The 12,141-nt window shown below is 37.8% G+C and overlaps 1 protein-coding gene across 3 annotated transcripts; it reads left to right on the forward strand.

Moving 5' to 3' along the window:
* The first annotated feature begins 225 nt into the window (after nt 1–225).
* LOC104119009 (tubulin-folding cofactor D) lies at nt 226–11,471 on the forward strand. 3 transcript variants are annotated; one of them, XM_018778553.3, is made up of 18 exons: nt 226–531; nt 1,068–1,615; nt 2,338–2,440; nt 2,996–3,172; nt 3,671–3,859; nt 4,271–4,320; nt 4,443–4,581; nt 4,763–4,867; nt 5,945–6,115; nt 6,203–6,418; nt 7,091–7,289; nt 8,214–8,419; nt 8,499–8,723; nt 8,814–9,380; nt 9,465–9,725; nt 10,453–10,497; nt 10,706–10,891; nt 11,004–11,471. In XM_018778553.3, the coding sequence occupies exons 1-18, from the start codon at nt 346–348 to the stop codon at nt 11,289–11,291; spliced, it is 3,861 nt and encodes a 1,286-aa protein (XP_018634069.1). In that variant the 5' UTR covers nt 226–345; the 3' UTR covers nt 11,292–11,471. The 3 variants fall into 3 exon arrangements, with proteins under 3 accessions (XP_018634069.1, XP_009628692.1, XP_018634070.1); XM_009630397.4 differs by lacking the exon at nt 4,271–4,320 and having other exon boundaries at nt 4,465–4,581; XM_018778554.3 differs by lacking the exon at nt 2,996–3,172.
* Nucleotides 11,472–12,141: the final 670 nt, after the last annotated feature.

Genomic DNA, 12,141 nt, shown 5'->3' on the forward strand with positions numbered 1-12,141 from the left:
ATGATTTGACCGGTCAATTCTGTATTTTGCCCAAAATATAAATCTAAGCCTCTTGGACTATTAAAAATTCTTTTCATTCATGAGATGAGATAGCCCAACACAAAAAGGCCGTAAAACTTTTAGAGCCAAATTATGGGCTGGACAGCAATTCGATTTGGGCCATGTATGAAGTTTGACCCATCAGCTTACTCCGACGCTAATAATTGCTTTAAACAGATGAAATAATCCCTCAGTCCGGCAAATACCCAATACGCAAAGCGGCAAAATCAAATCAAATTGATCAAATCGTCGAAGTGTTTCTCTGCGTCTCTGTTGGGATTAGCGAAGTAGAAGAAAGGCTCAAAGATGGAGGAAAATTTGAAAATGGAGGCAGTAAGCGAAGTTGAATTAGACGATGAACACGATTCTAAAGAGAGCGTTGTGCAGAGATATTTTCTTCAGGAATGGAAGCGTGTCAAATCACTCCTCGACGATATTATTTCCATTGGCCGTGTCTCCGATATCTCTTCTGTGCATAAGATCCGATCTATCGTACTCTCTCTCTCTCTCTCTATCATTTCTTTCCTCTGTTTAAACTGCATAACTATTAGTTCAATGCTATATCTGTGATTGGATATTACCAGTAAAATATAACTTTGGTGAGTAAATTCTGATGATGCCAAGCCCAAAAACCGTAATAGTGTACTTGAAGTTCACTTTCGAAACAGCAATTGCTTACAACTAGTGGAATTTTTATAATAGTTACTCCATCTTTTTTTTCTTTGGGTAATACATTAACAGCTTGTTTGGATTGTTGTTACATGTCGTTTCATAATGTATCGTATTGTATTGTACTTTATTGTATTGTATTGTTTGATGAATACAATGTTTGGATAGATTGGATCGTTTGCCGTCATTTCACGATATCACAAAAATTAACTTGCAATATTACTAACAAAAAATGATACAATAAAATTTAAGTAACAATCATTGTATTTGAAGTAACAATACGATACAATACAATAGGTAACAACCATCCAAACAAGCTGTAATTCTTTGTTTGACTATTAAACATATATGATTTGCAGATGGACAAATATCAGGAGCAAGGTCAATTACTTGAGCCTTACCTCGAGAGTATGGTTTCGCCTCTCATGTCCATTGTCCGTTCAAAAGCTGTCGAACTGGGTGCTGCCTCGGAAGAAATTCTTGAAGTAATGAAGCCTATATGCATCATAATCTATTCTCTGGTGACAGTTTGTGGCTACAAGGCTGTTGTCAAGTTCTTCCCTCATCAGGTCTCTGACCTGGAGCTTGCAGTATCTCTCCTGGAGAAATGCCATAATACACAAGCTGTAACATCATTAAGACAAGAAAGTACTGGAGAGATGGAGGCTAAATGCGTGATGCTATTGTGGCTTTACATTCTTGTATTGATCCCGTTTGATATATCTTCTGTGGATACTAGTGTTGCAGATAATAACTACACTGGAAGTGATGAGCCACCTCCACTTGTACTAAGAATCTTAGAATTCTCTAAAGACTTCCTTTCAAGTGCAGGTCCTATGCGAACCATAGCTGGCTTGCTGCTTTCAAGGCTTCTAACACGCCCTGATATGACAAAGGCTTTTACCAGGTCACTGCCTAATCTTTTCCATTTATAACACATGATTTGAAATCTCACAGCCAAGTAGATTAAATCCCCCCCCCCCCCCCCCCCCCAAAACACACACACAAAAACAAAGGAAAAAAGAAAACATAAAAGTAGATGAATGCTCTGGTCATTCTCGTGCATGCACAGTTATGTTGGTTAATGCAAATGAAGAGATACGTGCTAGAGTAGCATTTACTGCATTTCACTTTGCTTGTTATGTGACACATGCAGTTCACTGCTATGCCTGATCAGCAAATGAAATGCATGTCCTTATGGATGCAAATTGTCATAGATGCCTGCTAAGCATTCTGTTTTATTTTTCTCTATATTGAACATGAATATTATTTCTTTGAACAACACAAGAATAAAAATCTTTTAAGATTGAAGATCTGAGAAAAGTAAGGATGTTGATATTTTTGTGCCTCCTTAGGGAATTTTCTTTATAACCGAGAGTTCCCCCGTGAGTTAGCTCTTAGCTGGCCCAAAGGTCTGAAACTCGGGGAAGTATGATCCTGCCCCTCTGTCCTGATCCCCTTAAATATCAGCCTTCGTGTCAGTTCAACTTGAGATGTGCGCCCAATCCACACATTCCATGCTACATTCTTACCATTCAACCAGCCCTTGATGACCTCCTTAGGGAATTATTTAAGTGTTTCAAAGCTCTTTAGCCATATTCATTTGGTTTCCTGCAATTTTGTTTTCAGCTTTGTGGATTGGACACATGAAGTTATGACGTGTCTTTCAAATGATGTTGTCAATCATTTCCGGTTATTGGGTGCAGTTGAAGCACTATCTGCTATTTTCAAGGTTTGCCTTTGTTCGTTGTGTCCTCTTTTGGAATACTTTCTTTTCTTATGTATGATTGATAGAAATTTGCTAGTATACGTTCCTACTTTAGAACGTATACATTCCTATGATACTCAAATTCGAATAATCTGCATTCATCTTTCATGCCTTGCCCTTCAGACCATGAAATCCTTATAGGTGCTCTTCCAGGAGCAATTTCTTTTGAGAATTTTATGAGACAGAGTGTATTGACAGTCAGTTTTTTTAAGAATTTTGAGAATTTCTTTTGGAACATTCAATTTGGATTTTATCAAGTAAATGCCAGGTTTAAGTTTCAGTAACTTTCGAATATATCTTCTGGTGTCGTGATTAGAGACCTGTTATTGAATGGAAAAGACAGATCAATCATCCGATGCAGTCTAACATCTATAATAATGTAGACAGCTCATTTTGGCTGTACTCACTATGGAGCGGTACAATTGTTCAACATGTTATGTAACCCATTTTATTTGGTAATCTTGCAGTCTTGTTCAATATGAGTATTTTTAAGCACAGTATTTTTTCCGCTAAGTGCAGAATGGAAGCCCTAAAGTGCTGCTCAGTGTGGTTCCTGGTGTTTGGAATGACACATCAGCGCTGCTAAAGTCCAACACTGCATCTCGAAGTCCTTTACTTCGCAAGTACCTTGTGAAGCTAACTCAAAGGGTTGGGATGATCTGTCTCCCTCCGCGTTATCCAGCATGGCGATATGTGGTTAGATAGCTAATCATGCAAAATATGTAGCTTAAGTGTTTCTTTCAAGTTATAAATTGATGGTTGCTCTGCTTGAATATATTTTTTTGTGCATTTAAATAGCAACTACGTTCAGGATCATCATTGGGAACAAGTTGTCCTACTTTCTAATAGAAAAATTGTGATGCTTCATGGGGAATAAGGAGATTAGGGTCTTTGTAGTTATTCGTCAGGAGCGTCCTTTTTTCTTTATGTTTCCCTGCTGACTTGATCTTCTATATCCTTGTCAGCATTTCTCTTTCATTTGACCAAAAAAAAAGAATACAGTGTTCTGATGTCTACCAAAGTTAAGACCAACCTATTTGTCAGCTCCTTCTCTGTATTCGATTGCTGGATATTTGTCTTTGTTTCTCATTCCTGCGCATTTTGGTATTCCACTGGAAATACTTCTGTACTGATCTACTCACCATGGAATGTGGAAAGAAATAGTTGGTGATATTACTTGCTTTTTTCATGTAGGGAAGAACCAGCACACTTGGAGGGAATATTACTGCCAATGGAATAAAAAAGGACCAATTCAATGACGCTGGAAACAATGATCCTTCATACTTCTATCAAGACCCAAACTGTCAGGAAGAAGAAGATATAGATGTCCCTGATCTAGTAGAAGAGATTATTGAATTACTGCTATCAGGATTGCGTGACACGGTATGTCTAAAGGGTGAGCTTCCATTATGTACTGATCTGGCTGTCCTTGTAAATCTTTATGTATATGGTGCAAGACCCTATACAAATTCAAGTTGATAGCAGTTTTCCTTGGATGTCTTTTCTTAAAAAATAAATCCTCCTTCACTTCCTCCTCATCGAGTAAGAAGTCCACGATTCTTTCGTTGAAGAATTTGATAAGTTTAAGTTAGAATATCCACGTATGTTCTTCTCTCTATTTTTGAGCTGGTGCATTTGAAAACTTGATATCTTGATGCTAAGGTTGTGTCTTGGTGTGTGAAGGGAGGGGGGTTTCGGCTTGTCAAAAGTGTCAGTTGCTTATGTCTTTTAGGAGCTTTTAGTGTCACTGACATTGTGGAACAGACACTGGAACATTTATTTACCTCTTTTCAGGCCAGTCGATCTCATTTTGCATTCATCTGTAGTTACTATTTTAAAAACAGGTATATGCATCTTCATGCAAGCAAAATTTGATTCTGTTTCAACATATTACTGTTGCAGGACTTCCTTTTATTTAATCACATTTTCACTATTTGTTATTTTCATTGCAACTTTCTCATCTTAGAGATCTTATAACGGTACTACAGGACACCGTTGTGCGTTGGTCTGCTGCAAAAGGTATTGGCCGTGTTACCTCACGGTTAACTTACTTGCTTTCAGATGAAGTCCTTTCATCTGTTCTGGAGCTCTTTTCGCCTAGCGAGGTGTGTTGCCAGTTGCTTCTTGACAGTTGAACTTCTATTATCTTATGAGATAGCCACTATATCCGCATACAGAATATTGATTAAGGAGATACATCCGGCAATGCTAATAGTTCCTTTTGCACTTCAAGTTTCTTTTTTGTTCGTTCGGGTTGGATCATAATTAGGTATTATACTGTTGCAGGGAGATGGCTCATGGCATGGTGGTTGTTTGGCGCTGGCTGAATTGGCACGTAGAGGATTGCTGTTACCTGTTAGTTTTCACAAAGTTGTGCCTGTTGTTATAAAGGTTATCTTTACTGAGCGTCCTACTTTTATTCCTAGTACTTCTGATCTCTCCTTAACTCCATATATGTAGAACTTTGTGATTGAGCTATTAATTTTCTCCAAAAAGTATGAAGTTGCTAGTGATACACAGCTTGCTTCGTCATTTTCAATCTTTCTCCCTCTTTTTGTGCCTTCAAGTAAAAGTTATTGGTTAAGAACAGGCAACTCATAGTCGACTTGCTCCACTCCATTTTGCTAGATTGCTGCTATAGTTCTCTATGGCAACTCTATAGGTCGCTCGGGATTCTGTAGTAACACACTTTAGTAGTCAAGGGAAACATTATACCAAGAATCCTTTAACATATTTGTTGCTTCAACTTATGTTGCAGAAACATTTTTTTATTATAAAGGTGGGGGTCCAGTACATCTTGCATGCACCTCGACTACTCCACCGAATACCTGCTAGGCTGCTACCTCCCACCACCACGACTACTGGGTGACCATCTACCAATGCCTAGGCAGACTGATTGGGGCTTTCGCCGCTGCTGGGATTTAAAAAGAAGAGATTCTTTCTTCTTGCAGAAATACAACAGATAAGACCTGCTGCCTACTTCCATACACGAGAGAGAGGAAAGGGCCTCTGTTTACCCATGAAGAGTTTGGTGGCTGAAAACTGTAGGCGACCAGAACCACAGATTCCCATAGGACTCATATGTGCTGACTGCTGTGTGCTTATGGATCCAATTTAAATTAATTTTTTTAGATGTCATTATTGTACTTTCATGTGTTTTTCTGTGTCTCGAGTTGCGTACTTATGCACATATAATTTTCGCCTTCAAATCACAAGTCTTTTATATTTTCATCCAATTCTTAGCTTCCAGAACACAAATCATGCTCTTTTGATGTTTACTAATGAGTATGCACGGATAACGATATATTCTTGGTTTGGTTCGAATGAGTTATTGAAACATATCCAATCCAGACTACCTGGTTTAGGATAATGGATTGCACTTGTCTCGGATTATCCACTCACTAAACTCTTGGCTCGTTGAAGCTGGATTTTGTCCCCCTAATAACGAGGTAAAGTTTGTTTTGGCAGGCATTACATTATGACATTCGAAGGGGTCCACATAGCATTGGATCTCATGTACGTGATGCTGCTGCTTATGTTTGTTGGGCATTTGGCCGTGCATATTACCATGCAGATATGAAAAGCGTACTTGAACAGCTTGCTCCACACCTTCTCACTGTGGCATGCTATGACCGTGAGGTACCAAAAACACAGGGGTCATTCCTTACCCAGTCAAGGTGTTTCCTTCTCCAATTGAAATGATGAAACATTGGTATTATTTCCCAGGTTAATTGTAGAAGAGCAGCAGCTGCTGCTTTTCAAGAGAATGTTGGACGACAAGGAAATTTTCCTTATGGTATCGATATAGTGAATGCAGCTGATTTCTTTGCGCTTTCGTCACGTATAAACTCCTATCTTCATGTTGCTGTATACATTGCTCAATATGATGGCTATCTTGATCCTTTTGTTGATGAGCTTCTGAACAGCAAGATCTGTCACTGGGTATGTTTATATTTGCTTGATTCCTTGCTTTCAACTCATATAAAGCACTTCTTTTGTAAAATATTTATTGGTTTGCTTGAGTGTGGTATGAGAAGATGCATAATACAAATTAACCAAAGATATGGTTGCATATAGCTGATTCCTCACCAAAGTTTCTTTTAGTGGTCTTAGCAAAAAGAGTACTGTTACAAGTTTGGTCACAGCATGGAACTGAAATAGGATAGAAGGAATATGAACAGAAATATGATGGGATTTTGTGTACAAATATCATTTTCTGGTTTAATTGTTTTATGTTTGAGAACATCTAAGGAAGTGTGACGTGTCAGCGAAATTACAGTATTCAGAAAAGATAGTTGACAGAGAAGGTTGTTCTAAGGATCTTTTGGATTGGGAAAATAAAGGTGTTGCCTTAATTAATCCAAACTACTGGGTTGTTTAGCACAAATGTGTAATTCATCTTCTTTCTGTAATTTCTCTAGTTTCCTCCTCCAATTGAACTTAAGACATGCATCCATAGCAGTCTAAATCTGAGAATTAAGACCCTGCTAATATCGTACCAGCTGGCCAATGTACTTAACTTCTTTGTTTGTGCATTAATTACTTCATTTGCTTGCACTTATTAGTTATATTATTGGGGGTTCTGTTAATTCGTTACCTATTGTTGGAATATAGGACAAAAGTTTGAGAGAGCTTGCTGCAAATGCCCTTTCTTCTCTTGCTAAGTATGATCCTGGACATTTTGCTAGTACTGTTGTGGGAAAATTATTGCCTTGCACATTGTCTTCTGATTTGTGTATGCGTCATGGTGCAACTTTAGCTATTGGTGAAGTTATATTGGCCCTTCATGAGTGTGACTATGTTCTTTCCCCAGGTTGGTATCTCCTTTTCAACTTCAAACTCTTAGTTATTTGACTGAGGTCAAAGTTCAAGCTGGTTCGTACTGGTTTCAAATTTAGGTCTTCAATGCATTTTTTTCTTTAGTTCTTCATTCATAAATTTTAGCTTTCTTTGTTCTCTCTTGATGAGTTATATAGTTCTGCATTTTACCAGAAAGCAAGATTTGCTCATAAATCATTGTTGAAAGTCTAGAACTATACTGCATTAGAAAGTAAATTAAGTTTAAAAAGAGAAACAATTACTACGTGTACTAATCTTTGCACGTATATTCCACGTACTTTTGGTGTTATATGTCCATGCTTGTAGGGGAAATGTTTTTTCCCACTGTTCTTTTGTGAAATGAAATCACGAACTCAAAGTGGACTATTTGGGGCTAACTTCTTGTCATAGCTGTTTGCTCCCCATTAGTGCTTTTTTTTGTCGACCCATTTCCCCTATATCCCAATTGAATATTCTGGGGTTATCAGAAGAATAGTTTATGGGGGGTGATAGCTACTTTTGTTAAGTGCGATAGTAGAGAAGCGAGCTATTGTCTTCATTAATTGTAAATGTGGGGCACATTATACTTCTGTATTATGTAATACCCAGAAATGACACATAATAATTAAAGAGCAACGGAAGTATTCTTGTTCAGTTTTTAGAAAAGTGGATTATTGCGGGAAAGCCAAGATGACAATGAATTTGGAAGGGGGATTACATTCTAAGACATGCAGTTCTCTTTTTTCATAGTTTTACCTATAAAATCACCACGTGGGTGTCTTTTAAATTTTTGAATTGCCACGAGTCCTTTTTAAATTGCTGAAGAGAAAATCAGCTGGTCAAGGGTTATGACACCGTCTATTTCTGTGTTTTTCATGTATAGCTAATTGTGTGATCTCTCTCAATCTTTTTGTTACAGATCTGCAGAATCAAGTTGCTGGTGTGGTTCCAGCAATTGAGAAAGCACGGCTATATCGGGGAAAGGGTGGAGAAATAATGCGTTCTGCTGTTTCCCGTTTCATTGAGTGCATTTCTTTAGCTCGTGTCCAATTGACAGATAAAATAAAGCGGAGTCTGCTTGATACACTCCATGAGAATTTGAGACATCCTAATTCCCAGATACAGGTTTATCTTGTGACTTTGTCAGCTTCCTGTTGATTATCTTCCTTTGAGTGAATTGCCTGATTCACTAGTGTGTTTGTAGGGGGCTGCGGTTGCAGCCTTGAAAAGCTTCTTTCCTGCTTACCTTGTGGCTTCGGAAAGTAAAGGCATCAATACCATTACATCAAGATACCTTGAGCAATTGACTGATCCTAATGTGGCTGCTAGACGAGGATCTTCACTTGCGCTTGGTGTTTTGCCATATAAGTATCTAGCTAAAGGATGGAAGGATATACTTTGGAAGCTTTGTGCTGCTTGTGAAATTGAGGTAAAGAAGTGCCTCTTCTGTTTTGTCTGTTGCTGATGAGGAACTAAGCTGCACATTATCTTGAATGATTAAACACTTTATACTGTATAGGCTAAACCTGAAGACAGAGATGCTGAAGCACGGGTAAATTCTGCCAAAGCACTTGTATCAGTGTGTGAAATTTTGACCGAGACAGAAGAATATTCTCATCTATTCTCTGCAGAAGAATGCAGATCTCTGTATGTTTTTATTAAGAATGAGGTTATGCAGACTCTATTTAAAGCTTTGGACGATTACTCTGTAGATAACAGAGGTGACATTGGTTCTTGGGTTCGTGAAGCTGCCATAGATGGCCTTGAGAGATGCACATACATTCTATGCAAGAGAGAACTCAAGGGCTTCTCAAGCAAGTCCGAGAAAATGGAACTTGGATCTGTTTCTCAGTTCGATGAGAAAGATAGTGCTAACCAGATGAAGATTCTCTTTGATGAAAATGTGGCAACCTGTTTAGTTGGATGCATTGTTAAGCAAGCAGTGGAGAAGATGGATAAATTAAGAGAGTTAGCTGCAAAGGCTCTTCGAAGAATTTTGCATAATAAATCAATTTTTGTACCATTTATACCTTATCGAGAGAGACTAGAACAGATTGTTCCTGACGATGCAGATCTGAAATGGGGGGTAGGTCAAAATTTGCTTGCCTTCTGTTTTGGTTGCTATAAATTTTGTTATCTGACAAAGAAGCCTTTCTATGTGATCCTGCAGGTACCTACTTACTCATTTCCACGTTTTCTTCAGTTGCTTGATATCAGTTGCTATAGCAAATATGTGATATCGGGGTTGGCTATTTCCATCGGTGGCTTGCAAGATTCATTGACAAAGGCATCAGTCAGTGCTTTGCTTGAATTTCTTCAGTTAACAGATGAACATGTAAATGGTTCTAGAGAGTACAATCTTTCTAATGACATTCTTTGGGTTCTTCAAACATACAAAAATTGTGACAGAGTCATAGTACCCACTTTGAAGGTAAATTCAATTTCAAGTTTTATTACTGCAAAAGATGATTGTCGACCCTTTCCTTAATTTGTAGATCACAATGTGTTCATCTTTCTAGAATTCTCATGTTATGATTAATGCAAGTAATTGTTTCTTCTTTTTTTGGCATTGGCAGTAGGCTATAGACGTAATCATAAACTTTTATTGCAGAAATATGGAGAATTTACATTTTTGTCCGTCTATGCAGTATCCTGAACATTTATCTGTCTTTCTTTTTATTGGTTGAAACCGGAGGTAGGTTCAACAGGCTGAAAATCAGGCTTAGAGCAGAATTAATGGCTCAATTTGCTTAGAGAGAGAGGGACTTAGAGTGAGAGAATATATAGTAAGAAGATAATTGACAAAACAAACTTACCAAAGTTAGGCTCTAATACCATGTTAAGAAAATGAACCTTGGGCTAACTCAACTACAAGAAGAGCCCTATAAGAAGTACAACATATACGTCTAAGCTATGCAGCATTCAAACACTACCTTGCACGTAGATTGGAGCGAAGAGTAACAAAACATCTGTGGCCCAACGTTAGGAATGGCTTTGGTTCTAATACCATGTGAAATAATCTGAGCTTCCAACCCAAAACTTCAAGGCAGTGGATGGAATAACTCAGGATAATGATAAACCATTTTGGAAGCTCTTATGCAACAATGGGGAACATGTTATCTGGCACTGATGTGTTTATCCTTTTTTTTTTGTTTCAGACAATTGAGATCCTATTCAGCAAAAAGGTATTCTTAAACATAGAGGTTAGTCTATTTTCCACTAGGTTTTTTCTTTTTATTTTAAATATCTAGTATTTCATGTAGCTGGTATCTTCCCTTTGCTTTGGTGTATACTGCGTTTATTCTGCACAAGCCAAGTTGTGCTTATCGCTGTTTGCTTGGGGCTGTACGGATGATGTGCCTATACTCATCTCTCTCTCTCTTTCTCTATCTCTCACATATCTTTTAACAGGCCCAGACTGCAGTATTTTGTGCCGGCGTTTTAGAAGCTCTTAGTATAGAGTTGAAAGGATCAAAAGACTTCAAGAAGCTGTATGCTGGAATTGAGATACTTGGATATGTTTCATCAGTATCAGAGCCCATCAATGTCCAGGCATTCTGTCATTTACTACCTTTCCTCACCTGCGGATTTCCAAAGGTAGCACAAAGCAGCTGCATAGTGAAACTTAAGATTGGTGAATAGATATATTAAGAACATGCCACAATGAACTGAACGTCTTCTCAACAATTGTTTTCAACTATTTTTGCAGATAAGAAGAGCCAGTGCTGATCAAGTTTATTTTGCGCTCCAACAAAATGGAACTCTTGTACCAGAAGACAAACTAGAGAAAGCACTTGAGATTATCTCCGAAACTTGCTGGGACGGTGATTTTGCAGAAGCAAAACAGAAGAGATTAGAGCTCTGCACGACGTGCAACCTAGACGTTGGGACACTTTTGGAAACAAATGTTGGAACAGCCCACAAAGTTGTTGAACAGGGACTCACCAGTGACGAAAATGCATCATACTCTTCACTTGTTGGATCAGCTGGGTTTTAGTTTCCTTGTTTTACATTTCGAGAAAGAGTGCCTATGGTAATGGTTCAAAAGTGGAGTGTTGTAAAGTAGGACTAAATGCTTGTCAGATCACTCAGAAGTATGGTAAATATTCTACATGCAATATTATCACCTATGCGTGGTAATTAATGTAGTTAATCTCAATTTATAGTTTGACCTTCATTCTGTGATTTGGTGTAAACAATTTTTGGTATACTCGAGGAGGGGAAGGGTCATGCTGATACCTACGTAGGTCACAGAAGTCCATTTCAACCATTTCTTTCAACTAAAAAGGGTGTAGTTTAACCATTTTCCTTAACAAGAACTAAATGATGTTCCAAAGGTGTATCCTTCTGATTAGGGAAAAATCAAGGTATAGTCAATGTATTGCTTGGTATCTCAGAAAGGCAACGCTATCCTATGCGTAGCCAATCTTACCATATGGAAATTGAAAGAAATCAAAGTACACGTAAGGATTAATTAATTTACCATTACTATCAAACCGGTCATAACATTGATAGGCTGTCTGCATTAAGAACTCTCCGCCTAGAAGTTTAGTAACCTTAGGAAATGGACAGTTAGTATTAACTCAAAATTTCTTCCACGGAAACTTTAGGTATCATTTGGTTCGAGACTAGTTATGCAAGAATTATTGACATAAACTATTATATGATGATTATTAATCATATTATAATGATTGTTTTGTAATGAATAATCATATTTAGACTCGCACGCAAAAAACTAATTATATACTATGAAATATTGTATTAGAAGTTGCAATATCAAAAGGATCAACTTTGAAAATATTTTGAACTTTTTACGTGCTCTTATCCAAGTATTGCCTAATACACCT

This window comes from Nicotiana tomentosiformis, chromosome 1 (genome assembly GCF_000390325.3).
Source record: "Nicotiana tomentosiformis chromosome 1, ASM39032v3, whole genome shotgun sequence".
In the NCBI taxonomy this organism is placed as follows: domain Eukaryota; kingdom Viridiplantae; phylum Streptophyta; class Magnoliopsida; order Solanales; family Solanaceae; genus Nicotiana; species Nicotiana tomentosiformis.